At 35.8% G+C, this 14,783-nt stretch overlaps 3 protein-coding genes across 3 annotated transcripts; all 3 read right to left on the bottom strand.

Moving 5' to 3' along the window:
- Positions 1-5,745: 5,745 nt before the first annotated feature.
- On the bottom strand, positions 5,746-7,318 carry LOC113332286. The gene is made up of 3 exons (XM_026578848.1): positions 6,623-7,318; positions 6,344-6,545; positions 5,746-6,184 (listed from the first exon to the last, which is right to left on the bottom strand). Exons 1-3 carry the CDS (start codon positions 6,767-6,769, stop codon positions 5,889-5,891), a joined length of 645 nt encoding a protein of 214 aa, XP_026434633.1. The 5' UTR covers positions 6,770-7,318; the 3' UTR covers positions 5,746-5,888.
- A 1,281-nt stretch (positions 7,319-8,599) lies between these two features.
- Positions 8,600-10,691, bottom strand: LOC113332502 (caffeic acid 3-O-methyltransferase 1-like). Its single transcript, XM_026579041.1, has 3 exons — positions 10,175-10,691; positions 9,294-9,553; positions 8,600-9,166 (listed from the first exon to the last, which is right to left on the bottom strand). Exons 1-3 carry the CDS (start codon positions 10,579-10,581, stop codon positions 8,751-8,753), a joined length of 1,083 nt encoding a protein of 360 aa, XP_026434826.1. The 5' UTR covers positions 10,582-10,691; the 3' UTR covers positions 8,600-8,750.
- Positions 10,692-11,257: 566 nt separating this feature from the next.
- On the bottom strand, positions 11,258-14,498 carry LOC113332503. Its single transcript, XM_026579042.1, has 4 exons — positions 14,363-14,498; positions 14,068-14,234; positions 12,411-12,479; positions 11,258-11,774 (listed from the first exon to the last, which is right to left on the bottom strand). The coding sequence occupies exons 2-3, from the start codon at positions 14,227-14,229 to the stop codon at positions 12,411-12,413; spliced, it is 231 nt and encodes a 76-aa protein (XP_026434827.1). The 5' UTR covers positions 14,230-14,234; positions 14,363-14,498; the 3' UTR covers positions 11,258-11,774.
- Positions 14,499-14,783: the final 285 nt, after the last annotated feature.

The raw sequence follows: 14,783 nt of genomic DNA, 5'->3' as shown, positions 1-14,783 counted from the left end.
ATCACAACTAACCATTGTGATTTGATATGACCAATCACATAGTAGTCTTGGAATACTGGCAAACCAATACTAAACTTGATTGGAACTATGGCATAACCGATTCCAAGAAGCAAATCCATGTAAATATGAAATAAGGTTTTGCAGTGAAAATATGTCAACATACTTTGGACACAAGCAGTAACTCTTATCATTTATTGCTCAAAGATATTCCTTGGTACTCAAGGTGATCTTGTGTCGAAATAAATTAAGAATCTTTTAATTAAGGTATTGGATTTTATATGCTTTAATTACCAACAATTAATGCATATCTCCAGAGAATAAAACTTAGTAATATGCATTTACTAATTGGAGGTTTTGCAAATATTGGACAAGCATTTATTGGAATTATGAAAACCGAATTTGGGCATTCATTGCATATATTGAGAATACTTTCGTTTTTGGAAATTCCTTGGTGTCCAAACATCCTTGGTCTATAAATACCTAAGTTTGCATTTCGAGCAAACTATCCTAAGAACCAAGAAAACTTAATTTCTTGTTGTTTTTGGTGGAGCCGTCTATTCGGAGAGGAAAGTATCCTAATTAGGTGAAATCTTTTACGACCGCTCGTTTAAAGACTTATGTGGGATCAAGAAGCTTTACGAGTACCATTGGCGGGAAACTAGAAAATTGCAGTGTTATTAGTTTTCGATTTGATTTGATTGACTAACAGTTTTTGAAACTTTAATTGCACCTAATTTGTTCATGCTTGAGAATCTTTCTCTTCAGATATAAGAACCGAAGTTGCCTAGGTTTACCCGCAGGAGTCGAGCTGACTCAGACTAGATCAAAGTATCGACGGGATCTTTAGAAATGTTGTTAGATCTTAATACATCTTGTGATAACCATTGTTAACAGACTATGTTCTATGCGAGATTGATCACAAGAGATTCAAGTGGTGTTGTGCAGGAATTTGAAGATAAAAGAAGATCTGAAGAAAATGAAGATTTCTGATTAGTTTTCGTATCTTGTGGATTTAGTGCACAAACCTTGATCGGCAAGGATCCAACTAGAATCAATTTATATTTGATAGGTATGATTGATTAGTTGTCTGAGATCGGCATTCTCTATATTTCTCTTTGACATCTATATTGATTGAGTGCAAATCCATACTTGACTATTTCGGTAGTTAAAGTTAGATTTATTTAACCATACAAAGAAGTTTATTAGATTAAACGGAAGATCCTTTGTCAACGACTCATCTATATCTTGTAGAAAGATTGATTAGAGTGTTTACCAAACAGATTCTTCCTTTATTGTCTGGAATACGATCCAGAGGAATTGATATTCACGTGCGTGACTCTAGTAGTCGAAGGCGCATGGATACTGAGGGAACTAAGTAGCTAGGGGTAGTCTGCTTTCTCTCAACTATACTAGGTTGGTATTCGATTTTGTATAGCGGCTTATTTCTGAGAGTATTCAAAACTGGACTAGGTCCCGGGGTTTTTTCTGCATTTTCGGTTTCCTCGTTAACAAAATCTTGTCGTGTCTTTTATTTTGATTTGCGATTATAATTTTTGTTATAATTAAGTATAATACACAAGTACGTTAACTCCGTAATACTTGATAGTGATCTTATTGAGTTTGGTTATTACCGAATCTATTTTCAAGTAATACACTTTGTTGTCGTATTGTCTCGATATTGTATCCATAGTCAATCACACAAGTTATCTTGTTGTTGTACTGTCTCGATCTCGTATCCATAGACGATCACACGACGTGCGAACCAAATTGTCGTATTGTCTCGACTTTGTCCATACACAATCACATTCGGTAGAGGACTTATAGGTTGAAATAAAAAGATTGTGGTGTATTTGGATACCCTCGTGTTTTCACACGGTACTGAAGAAAGGATGACATGTACTAATGAACAAATCCATCTGGAAAATCAACAAGTCGACTTAGTGACTCGGAGCGAGCTTTATCCAATCATTGGGTGTAATAAGCAAGGTATGATCGAGATAAACTTTACTCATAGAAGAGGTAAATCACAGGCAAGGGAAGAGAATCAGGATGGAACAGGGAGGTCCTAGTAATACAAAAAAAAACGAGTTTCAATTATTCTGTGAACACCATCAATAACCCATCAAATATCTTGGAATACGCTTTAATTGCAAATATTAATGGAGAAAATTCACATCCTTGAAATTTAGGAGAGGGCATTGATCAAAATTTGTTCTGATCTTATCTTACTATGGATGAATTTGATTTCTCCTTCGATGATTACAATGCTCATGACTTAGATCCAGCCAATATTCATCCTATGAGATCATACAAGAAACCAATTCATACCCTAATTCGCCACTTTGAGCAAAATCAATCTAGTCAGGATTCATCTAATCAATATGAAGATTCAACATCTAATACCCAATTAATCCTTGATGATCATAATCAATCTCCTAACTCATATCCTTCTTATCATGGTACAGTCTCAGAGCAGAACTACTCACTTAAGTTCAAGGACAAATCTTCAAGTGTTGCTGATCAGGTATTTTCCTTCTCTCATAATCACCCAAAGTTAAGCTGTTATAGTCTCAATATCTTTACATTTCGTTTGCATATCTTTTATCTTTATACTAATTTGAGTAGAATCGGAAGTAATAATTTTATAACCATGAAAATCTTGACCTGAAATGTGCAAGGATTTGCAGCAAAAGACACAAGAGACTATTTAGGGGATATTATTAAAAAATATAATCCAGATATAATTTTTCTGGTGGAAACAAAAATTAGTGATGTTAGAGTAATAATTCTAACTCGGTCCTACTGCTACCCAAATTCCATGTTTACAAGTGCAATAGGCTTATCAGAAGGTATTATATATACTCATGTGGAAACAAGGATTTCCTTGTGATGTTGTCTGCAATAAAGATAATATGATACATATGTTAATCACATCCAACCCATCTAAGCAAGAGTGGATTCTCTCTTGCATCTATGGATCTACTTATAGTGATATGAAACAAATTCAACGGAGTTTCATTACAGAACTTAGTGAAAATGTTTTCCAACCATGGATAGTAGTGGGAGATTTGAATGTTCACCTTCAAAATAGAGGCTATCCTTCAAATAAGACTTCCATTAACAACTAGGTGTACAACAAAATTGATGCAGCTAGGCCCATGGATATGGGTTTTGTTGGAAACAATTTCAGTTGGACTAACAGAGTTAATGGCAAAGGATATCAAAGAGCCAAAATATATTTAGCACTACATAACTCTCAATGGAAAATTAATTATCCTGAATCTAAGGTTTATCACTTGCATTTCATGTGTTCAGATCATTGTCCAATTCTCTTAGTTACAAAAGCTTCCTACATTAAACCTTAAAATGCTTGGAAGTTTTACAGATGTTAGTTAATTAAAAGATCTTGCATGCTCTCAAATGATTAACTCAACGTGGTTTACTTCAAATTCTTGTCAGACTTCACAAAACATAGGATACAAGCTGGCCACAACTAAAAGAAGTATATCCAAATGGAGTAGAGATCACTTTGGGCAGATATATCAGAGAAAAAAATTTCAGCTTAAGAGTGAACTAGAAAACCTTCAGTCCTTACCCTACAGTGATCAAAATAGCAACCAAATACAAAAAGTTATAGATGAGATACAACACTGGAAAAAAATTTGAGGCCGATTTGTTGCAACAAAAATTTGCTGATCACGGGATCATAGATGCTGATAGTAACACCTCATACTTCCATGAGAAGATCAAGAAACAACATTACAGATCTTAGAGATGCTAATGGACAATGGCATCATACTATATAGGATTTAGCTCCTTTGCTCACAAATCACCTGATATAGCTTCCACTTCTAACTCAATTATTCAGAATTCCTCCTTAATTTAGTCACATTCATGAAATCAATTCTTCAACAGATAATGAAAATCTCATGAGAATGCCAACTAAAGAATAGATTTATGAGGTTCTTAAGAGCTTAAAAAGCCGGAACTCTCCAGGCCCTGATGAATTTCCAGCAGGTTTCGTTCAAACCCAATGGTCCACAATAAGAGATGACATTACATCCATGGTGCAAAAAAATTCTCAACAAAACAGATGCTCCTTTTTAAGCTCTTAAGAACCTGATATAGCTCCTTTGCTCACAAATCACCTGATATAGCTTCCACTTCTAACTCAATTATTCAGAATTCCTCCTTAATTTAGTCACATTCATGAAATCAATTCTTCAACAGATAATGAAAATCTCATGAGAATGCCAACTAAAGAATAGATTTATGAGGTTCTTAAGAGCTTAAAAAGCCGGAACTCTCCAGGCCCTGATGAATTTCCAGCAGGTTTCGTTCAAACCCAATGGTCCACAATAAGAGATGACATTACATCCATGGTGCAAAAAAATTCTCAACAAAACAGATGCTATCACATTTGAACCAGACCTTCATCTGTTTATTACCAAAAACAAGACATCCTACAACTCCCAATGATTACAGACCAATTGGAATGTGCAACTTCACCTATAAAATTATTTTAAAATTAGTAGGTATAAGAATGAAACAATTAGTGGATAAAGTCCTCTCTAATTCAAGCTTCCTATGTTCCCAAAAGATTCATAAACCATTGCTCATGAGTTAATTCACTCCATGAAAAGACCTAAGAAGAAATCAGGTCAAATAGCTTTAAAACTGGACATGTCGAAAGCGTTTGATCGTTTAGAATACTTATACAATAGTGTATAACAACTACTAGAATGTTTGGGATTTTATGAAGATTGGAGAGTACTTATACAATAGTGTATAACAACTACTTCAATCTCAATTAAACTAGGTGGTAGTTCATATGAGGAATACATTCCGACAAGAGGTTTAATACAATAGGATCCTTTGTCCCCAATTTTTTTTATCATTTCCATGGAATTTCTCACAAGGAAATCAAACAAGGATGAGGACAATCTTCTTATACAGGGCATTCGGGTAGCTAAGATCTCTCCTTCATTTAATCAACTTTTATTCGCAGATGACTACTTACCTTTTATTTTCAAGCAGACCAAAAAGGCATCGACCATATTCTTGACACTCTTAAAGAATTTGGTGATCTTTTCGGGTAATTGATAAATTTCTCAAAGTCAGCAGCATTTATCACAGGTGATATGTCAGATGAGAAATAACTGAATATAGTACGACAGTTATGAGTAAAGCAACTCTGTTCATCAGAAAAATACTTGGGACTACCAATTTTACTTGGTAAAAACAAGACAAGATCTTTTCATCTTATCCTAAATCAAACAGCTAGAACAACAATGGTAAAATCAATTCTAAATTGTGTCACATCCCACTACGTGAGCAACTTTAAAATACCAAAACATACAATCAAACAACTAAATACAATTCATAGAAGGCTTTGGTGGGGTCACAAGAGTTATATCCACTTAATAGCGTGGGACCCTCTTTCTTACTCTAAAAATGATGGTGGAGTTGGTTTTAGAGACTTCGAACAATATAATCTTGCTCTAATCACTAAGCTAGCTTGGGGGCTCTGTACTTAGTCGGATTAATTTTGGATTAAAATTCTTAAACCCAAATATTCACCATACTGTGAGTTTTTGCACTTAAAATGTGAACATCACAATTTTTCCTGGATATGGAAAGGAATAGAAGAAGGACTTCAAAATGTTAGAAAATATCATAAATGGAGTGTAAAATGTGGAACTAATTAAAATACATGTCTAGTATGACAAATGGGTTAGTGGATTAGATGAGCCTATGGGGTCGAATAGCAGCTTTCTAGAACCAGCTAGAATAGTGTATATACATGTGACTTAATACAAATTGGTTTCTCACTCATCCCACTATTTATTTTCCTTCATAAAATTTGATTTCTCACTCGTTCCACTATTTTATTTTTTCTTCTTATTCTTTTCAACTGTATATGAAATATATATGTGGTTCCCAAGGATACTGCCTCGATATGTAGAATGAACCATTTCATAAAACAATGGCAATTGCAAGCATGCAAACAAGAGGATAGGACAGGAAGTAAACAATGCTATCGGAATCGGCGCCCATGGATACCGGCCCCCAACCACAATATACACTGATGCACCAAAAGCTACCAGTATCGCTGCTATAGGTATGAACAGTGTTGCAAAACCAATGATTAGCTTTTGTGGTAGAACCTTGAGGAAATCCATTTCTGCATAGCGCGAAGTATATATAGATAAAAACATTAAAACCGATGTGATAGAAGCAAATTATAGAGCTAAAGCGTCGGCTACCAGAAACCCCGTAAATGCATTATTCCCCAAAAAGACTGGGCTGCCGTTCATAGCGCTGTTACTGTCATTAATATTACCTCCTGGAACAGTAAAAGCAGCTGCAAATGCTACGGTGGCTATGCGAGCAGCAACTACCATGCAGGAACCAGATGTATTCTTCATCCAATTCTCTGCTTCTTTCAGCAAATCTTTGTGTTCAATTGTAAATAAATGTTGAGCTGTATCCCCTTTCTTGTTTCTCTTATACCAATCTGTTTCCATCATAATACTCTCCACCCCCTGAATGAGAAAACAATATTAGAAACAAATAAACTTCATTCACCAGCAATTGCCAACTTAGGAGAAATCGCCCTTACCTTAAACCACTGCACTTCTCGCTGCATCTGAAGGGCTACACCAGAGATCAAATTGAGTCGTGCAGAAGGTGCTAACTTGGCAGCATAATGCAAGATGGTATTTTTTTCATCATCCGTTGTAGAAACCAGATCAAACTTTATCTCCATAAACGTCACCAAGATCACATATGAGACTTACCATCTTCTCGTTCCGTTCTGCAATAGCCATTCCTATCATCCTTTGATGCGGTAATGGATACCATATGAGTTAAGGGAACTGCTCAAGAACCTCCACTACGACTTCAATGATTCCATGCTTTATGGCTACCTTGATGATGTCGGAATTATTTTGAAAAAAACTCTTATCCCAGGATCATTTTGGAAAAAAAATCTTATCCCCGGATTATTGTAATTGTTGTTGACTTGTGTTAACATCTTTTTAAGCAATGCGACTGCTTGTATAACATGGTATTTCTTCCATTGGAATCACGTATCTGAGTTAATTTGGGATTTTTATTTACCATCACCTCAGCAGATTTTGCATATCCGAAGATAGAAGCACGATGACATGCTGAGTAACCATATTTTTTAGTTTTATACTCGTATATCTGGTGACATGAGTTCAACAATCTCATGTATAAGCAGGATATCCATCCTCCAATGCACGGCTGTATGCAATACTGTCGATGAGTCGTGTGTGATAGCTTCTTCAACCACTCTAGGATTGTTCTTAAGAATCTCCTTAACTTTTTTCATATTATTGGTGCTTAGTGCTTCAAATAGTTGGTCGTTTTTACCAGGAGCATAAATTGCCACCCGATTAACCTCTGGTTAACACGACCATATGCAGCAATGAAAATGATCAATAAGTATCAAAATCAAGAAACTAAAAGTTGATATATATATATGTATGTGAGTGAGTCATATAGTATAAAACTTACCAACTTCAGCGGCCTGCTGATTGTGGTGGTCGTCATTAGCAGTAGCACCATTGATCTTTTCTTTATCAGCATTTTTGCCAGTATCTTCTCCTGGTACCAATATGCTAATAATTAGATGCCAGATAAAAGAAGAGATTCAGACTAGCCAAGTCATGCCCTAAACAGCGGAACTCTTTGTGCTTCTCAAAATCTCTATGATTTGTTGCTGAGATTCCTCTTGTTTAGCTTGTGTTTCAACAATCAACTTAAGTAACGTTTTGATATCTATGGTTTCTTCATGAGACCGACGATCATCACCTAATTGATCTCTAGCAGACATGGTGGTGTAGTAAATTCCTAAGGTGGAGAGAAAGAAGAGAAGCTGCATATATTAGGGAGCTGGAGTGAGTATCAAGTGTGCAAGTTACTGTTACCTACTGTGTATCAAGTCCAATTCGGCCCCATTAGCATACTCATGGGGGAGAAAGCTAGGGAGCTGGAGTGAGTATCAAGTGTGGAATGAAAGAACTTGTCAGTCGATCAAGAAAAGCATAACTAGTAAATTTTAAGACTCGTCAGGTGGTTTATTCTACACTGCAATTGCTTTTGTGTCTTAAAAGGATCATACATCATAACATGGCTAAGGCCCAAATATTTTCAAGCCTACAACTTTCTTGACAAGTCAACAGCTGTTCAGACAAACATACATTTTTTTTTTTGAAGCATGGAAATATTATCAAAATTAAGCGGCAATTATACGAGGGCAGGTGATACTCAAGGAGTCATCCATTACAATCTGATTACTGCATGAGGGGATAGTATGGTTCCAAAATAAAGTTGTAAGGTTCTCCAGTTGTCAGTTGTCTCCCGCCAGATTGGCCAATCCATCCGCTGTCTGATTGCCTTCCCTGTAGTTGTGCTGTCAAACATACATAATGATGTCTATCACAACCTTCCATTTCTCCAATATCTCCAGAAACACCTAATTTATAATTTCGAAAGATGACCATGACCAGTTTGATTCTTGTGCTTCAGAAATGATGAGCTACTCAAGTCTGTTTTAGAACACTGCACCGCATCTCAGGAAACTCGAAAACAGTTTTTATTGATTGTATTACAGTGGGGTAAAGTACATAAACGCTCATCACATATTGATAAATCTTAAGATATCTCACACTGACACATAATTAAAATGAAGGAACTCAAACTTTTCTGTTTCTTTTCTTAGCCTAATTTTTGTAGAATTCCATAACGTAAGTATCATAAGCAGAACAGATCACTTGGAAATCAGTGAATCCAGTATCTTTAGCTAGGTTTTCAAATTGTTTTAGTGATCTTTCTTTACCACCAGGGTTATGCGCCAACATAATGTTGTCCAAATGGAATACACCATGGCCTGAGACGCTACTGTCTGGCACTTCTGGTATAATGCATTCAACAATAATGACTTTCCCATTTTTAGGTAATGCATCATAGCAATTCTTCAAGATTTTAACACTGTGTTCATCACTCCAATCGTGAAGAATCCATTTCATGAAAATTGCATCTGCATTTGGAACACTGGCAAACATGTCACCACCGACGTGCTTGATGCCTGAGAATGATGGAGCGTCTAGGATTACGTGAGGTAAGTCGAAGTTAATACCTGTGAACGTACATATGAAATTCATGTGTCAGATGCCGCGTAGTATGCATCCATTAGGCCTATAAACCAAAAATAGAGATAGAACGGAATTCGTTCCATTGTTATATTATTGCATCATCAAAAAAACCTTGAATTGTGGGGTATTTGGAGATGATCATACTAACGGTTGCACCAACACCTCCACCAACATCGACAATGGAGTTCAAACCTTCGAAACCCTTGTAGGTTTCAAGGATTTTGTTCATGGTGATGGTTGTATGGTCAGACATTCCCTTGTTAAATACCTTGTTGAACCTAAGATCTTTTCCATGGTATTCAAATGCGTGCACTCCATAAGCTTTGTTAAATGGAATTCCTCCATCCAGGATTGCATCTTTCAAATGGTACCTGAAGATGAATTTCTGAAACTGTCAGGCCTACATGCTGCTGTATGCATTTAGGATATGGTCCCCTTAATTGGTTAGTCTTTCAATACACGCTAGGCATTCAGTGCAAAATCAGATGCGGACCTATTGTGGTGCCATCCTAACTTTATAAGCATCAAGTTAAATGGTCTACTAAAGGAGAAACTTCTCAATCACCACCGATACGACTGAGTAGGCCAAAGTAGGTCCATGGTAAGACTTTAGCCAGTAAAGCGTACTCCTCATTTCAAAAAGATAGACTTGTATAAATTACACATGAAACAAGCCTTTTATTATTTTTATTTATTTATTTTGGACACGAAGGTTCACTGTTACACCTACCCCGTTAGACCCACACTAGAAAAACTTTGAAGTGTCTTGCTCGGAATAATTGAGTTGTATGATTCATGGATATCGTTTAAAAATAAGAAAGATATCGTTTTCTATTATGTTTACTAAGTTGTGCTTTCTGCGGTGCCCAACCCATGTTGACTTTATAATTGGAATTGTGGTTCAATGTGGTAATAAAATTGCAGAAAATTCAATGGAAGTATGAACAGTAGGAAAAATAAATAAAATGAAGCGTTGGGAGAAGGATACATACCAGCTTTCCATGAGGACCTTATCTTGATTCATAAGAAGCAAAGCAGACATTGAACAACCAGCTTCATTCTTAGTCAAGAATTTACAGACTGGAGCAAGTCCATAAAGTCTTTCAACTTTATCATCGTTCTCCCCATCTTTAAGACCACAAGTGAGGATGTTATAACTGGCTAACAATCTAAGCATACGATCCAGCATAACAGGCGCATCCGGGTTCTTGAGATTCTGGATTTGAGATACAATTTCACTAACACTGATCTGCGCACCAGGACCGGCTTTCTTGATGATTTCAAGAATGTCTAGCTCTATGGCTGTTTTAAGCACCATTACTGGTACTGATGCACTGGCTAATTCCATAGCGTATCGACACGCTTGTATATCTTCGTCTACGTTCTGGATCGAACCCATTTTTCTTTCAAAGAGTTTGATGATATTCTAGTGTTGTGGGTAAAATAGTAGATGAGGAAGAGAGTGAAGAAGTGAAAGTAGTGATGAATGAAATGATGAAGAGTAATGGTGGAATAAGGTACTAATTTATGTGTGGTGAGTACTTCAACCACCACCAAGATGGACGAGAGGACCCCGCCACCCACCAATATATCTTTCTCCATCAAAGAGTTGGTGGTGACTTTGATGGGTTTCCTGACTTTCTATCTCTCTGTCTTACCGTCTTTTATAGCTTCCGACTATTCTTATTTTTTTCATGGAGACTATTCTTGTATACATATTTTTTTTTCTTGGTAGTGTCTCTTTTCATACTCAACCACTCCCATTGTTTATCATTATTATTTTGGATCATGGTTGTGGTTCTAACTAATGGTGATTGGGGTTCTCATTATTATTGACATGCAAACTACAATTCTGTTGAATTCTTAATGGTAATTGGTTCGGGCTCAAATCATTTTCACAATAATGACAAGTAAGAATGGTGAACAGAAATAACTACAATAATTCTTAATGGTAATAAGCCCAAGCTCAAACCAATTTGGTGAAATAGGATTACTGATGACAGAAGTATAACCAAAATGTGGTATTCTAATGTATTAACCATCCGTTTGGTTGGATGAATTGGAGACCAAAGAAATTCAAGGAATTGAAATCCTTGTTCAGAAAAAGTATTGTTTGGTTGAGATAATTCAATGACAAGGTAATCCAAATCTGTAAAACTACTTCTAATACCCCTACACTTTAGAATTGTCAACCATTTGACCAATTCTCCAGTTTCATCGGAAAAAAAATTGTCTCCAGTAAAAAAGAAAAATCAAAAAAATTTAAAATCAAAACATCTATATCAACAACAGTGCTACTTCTGGATCAAAGTTAAGCCTAAAACATAAAACCACTGGACCAGTTCCTCAAAAAGGTGCTTTCATCGAAATATCTCCCATTATACCACACCATTATTTACAAACATAAACTTTACCAACTGAGTTTCTAGTATTCTTCACATAGTGAACATGCTATTCCTCCTCCATGCCGATTTAAAACCAATTTCCTATCTACTGTTAAGTAAGAGCTAGTTCTTCATCAAACTATCCACCAATATGCATTTTTGGGTTGAACCGGATACCGATGAAGATGCATATTAAAATATATCAAATCTGGATACACATACATGAAGTAAATATCACAAGGCGGTGAAAGGTGCGAAGAAAAAAATTCACAAGTCAAATTCACAGCAAGATCCAGTAATACCAATACAGTTCCATAAGAAGAACAACTTTACATCTCAAGAATTATGGAACCTGAAACTTAGCCCACATGCTTGTTTACTAATTCTGAGTCGGGAAAAAGTTCTAAATATCCTGTTTAAGAACAATATCCCAGATACACAACAAGGCTACAATATCCCAGTTACCAAAAGTTGTCTTTGTCAGTAGACAACTTTTGGTAGTAATCTATGTTGGCTACTTCCATAAAACTACGCTTGGGAAAACTTTCTGAGTTTAAAGACCTTAACTAAGAGTACTACTAGACAGTAGTTATAGGTTGGTAGTGCAACTTAAGCTAAAACTTCCACTCCTTGGTCTGGTTTAATATAACTAGTTAAACCTTTACACAACAATCAATGAGCTAAGGTATGAACAAAAAGGTTAAGATCTCACTCAAATATGGAGGAGACAGATGTTTAGTTGGTTAAAATTTGACAACACATCGATATAAACACGTAAATATGACAAATATAGACTCATATATCTGCCTACAAAAGAAGAACTGTTTCATAAGGATGTTTTTACCTAATTTCCCCAGAAGTCACTACCCCCAGGCTTCTTCACAAGGATTTGATTGTACTCTGGCCTTGATGTCTGCATTCCAATCAATACAACAGAACACATGAGAAGCTTAATAATTCACATTTTATACCGTATAAATACAGGTTCAGGAATCTTGCATACAGTAGCGTTCACTACTTACATTCTTGGGTTATATAACTAACAAATGATGCTTCAAAAGTATGCATGATGAGACACGTAACAAAATGATGCAAGATTTTCCAGTCTTATCATGTTCCATACAGACAATCTACGTGGACCGTATCACTCTGATATCAGTCACCAAAAGATTTCAGTCACAACTAGTCAGTATGTATCTGGAATGCAAAGCTAAAATTACCAAAACTCAATGCCAAAATACAGTCAATGGTGGATTTATGTTTACATATTAAACAACGCAGATGCAATAAGTGACTAGCCATCCCGTAACACTATCTAGTATATTTGTAACTTATTTCTCGCTACATATTAGCATAAAAGTTTAAGGTTTTTAAGCTCTCATGAGTTTGATATAATTATAATATCTGCCGGGCCTTAGGTAAAAAATTTAAGAAAAGATTTATGTACCATTGTAACATGCATTAGATAAGTATTTGACCCAATTTACAAGATCCAAACTAACATATAACATATATCTGTACTGCGACAAACAGTACAAGATTCAGCCAAATTCCTTCTATCAGACCTCAAAAATAAAAGCAACTAGTTCCCTAACAGTAACACCCTACGAAACTGTAAATTTCCTTGTTGTAATCAAATTCAATTAGAAATAAGCCAATTAATTGAGAATTGTATCGATTAGAAACGTATGATTTGTGCCCTAACACCTTAAGAGAAATGTACAAATTTCCTTCTGGTTGTTAACGAATTTAGAAATTCAATCAGAAACGAGTCTAATTTGCACAAAATTATGCATGAATTAAAAATGCAACGCAAAAGAAATTCAGTCACAACTAGTCTGTATGTTCGTTAGATTGTGGAATTTCGAATGCAAAGCTGAAAGTACCAAAATGCAACGCAAATAAACTGTCAAAAACTTGGTGGATTTATGTATACATATTAAACAACGCCGGTGTTGTGACCAGCCACCCCCAAAAGGACCAAAACACTATCTAGTAATATATTCATAACTTATTTCTCGCTACATATTAGCATAAGAATTTAAGGTTTTAAGCCTCTTTTGAGATTGATATAATTACACATATCTGCTGCGCCTTGAGCAAAAGTTTCAGAAAAGATCTATTTACCATTGTAACATATTTAGATAGGCATTCCCCCAATTTACAAGATCCAAACTAACTACATATATAACATGTATCTGAACTGTGATAAACCGTACAAGATTCAGCCAAATCCATTGTATTGGACCTTGAAAATATAAGCGATTTGTGCCCTAACACCCTAAGAAAATGTAAATTTCCATGTTGTTAATCAATTTATGCCCTAACACCCTAATAAAATGGAAATTTACTTGTTGTTAATTAATTTGTGCCCTAACACCCTAAGAAAATGTAAATTTCCTTCTAGTTGTTAACGAATTTAGAAATCCAAACAGAAATGAGTCTAACTTACACAAAATTATACGAATCAGAAACGTATGATCTGAAATTGAAACACTAACCAGATCTTTAAAGATGATGAACGCGATGAGGAAGAAAAGAACAAACAGAATCTCAAACTCAGCGAATTTAACAAACGCGAACACTGATTGTACAGCCTTAGTCAATCCTCCTGGTTCTCCTCTCCTCCTTGGACCTCCTCCTCCAACTCTCCCTGACGGCATCTCGACTGAAACGTTTCGAACCATACAAACCAAATCAAACAGGGAAGAATAATTAGAAGAAACAGCAGCAGCTAAGAGAGAAATTCAAAAGAGATATGAGATCTTTGATGATGCTGATTGACTGCAGATTCACCTTTCTCTTTGTAGGGATCGCAATTTCCTCGACAAGCCTTCTAAGTTCAGAATATCAAAATGTCCCAAATGTTCACTCCAGGTATCAAAGAAAGAGAGAGAGAGAACCGGATTCAACCCGTCTAAATCAGGTCCCCCCACACTCCAACACTTGGATTTGGATAGTCCAGTGGCACCGGTAACAAAGGAAATCATGGTTAGGCCCAGCAGGCTAGCACTATGGCAACATCGTAGGAAACCTGTTTTGAGGCGTACTCAAATTTATTGAGGCATACAAGTTAATGACAAAATAGAGTCACTGTGTGGTAAAATCAATAATTCCTTATCCATCATATTTTTTATCACGACAATAATGCCCCTTCTTCATTAATGTTAATGATAATAATTAAAATCTGATATTAATGATTAATAGTTAACGATTA

Source organism: Papaver somniferum, unplaced genomic scaffold (genome assembly GCF_003573695.1).
Source record: "Papaver somniferum cultivar HN1 unplaced genomic scaffold, ASM357369v1 unplaced-scaffold_131, whole genome shotgun sequence".
In the NCBI taxonomy this organism is placed as follows: Eukaryota; Viridiplantae; Streptophyta; class Magnoliopsida; order Ranunculales; family Papaveraceae; genus Papaver; species Papaver somniferum.
This window is presented reverse-complemented; position numbering and strand designations above follow the sequence as displayed.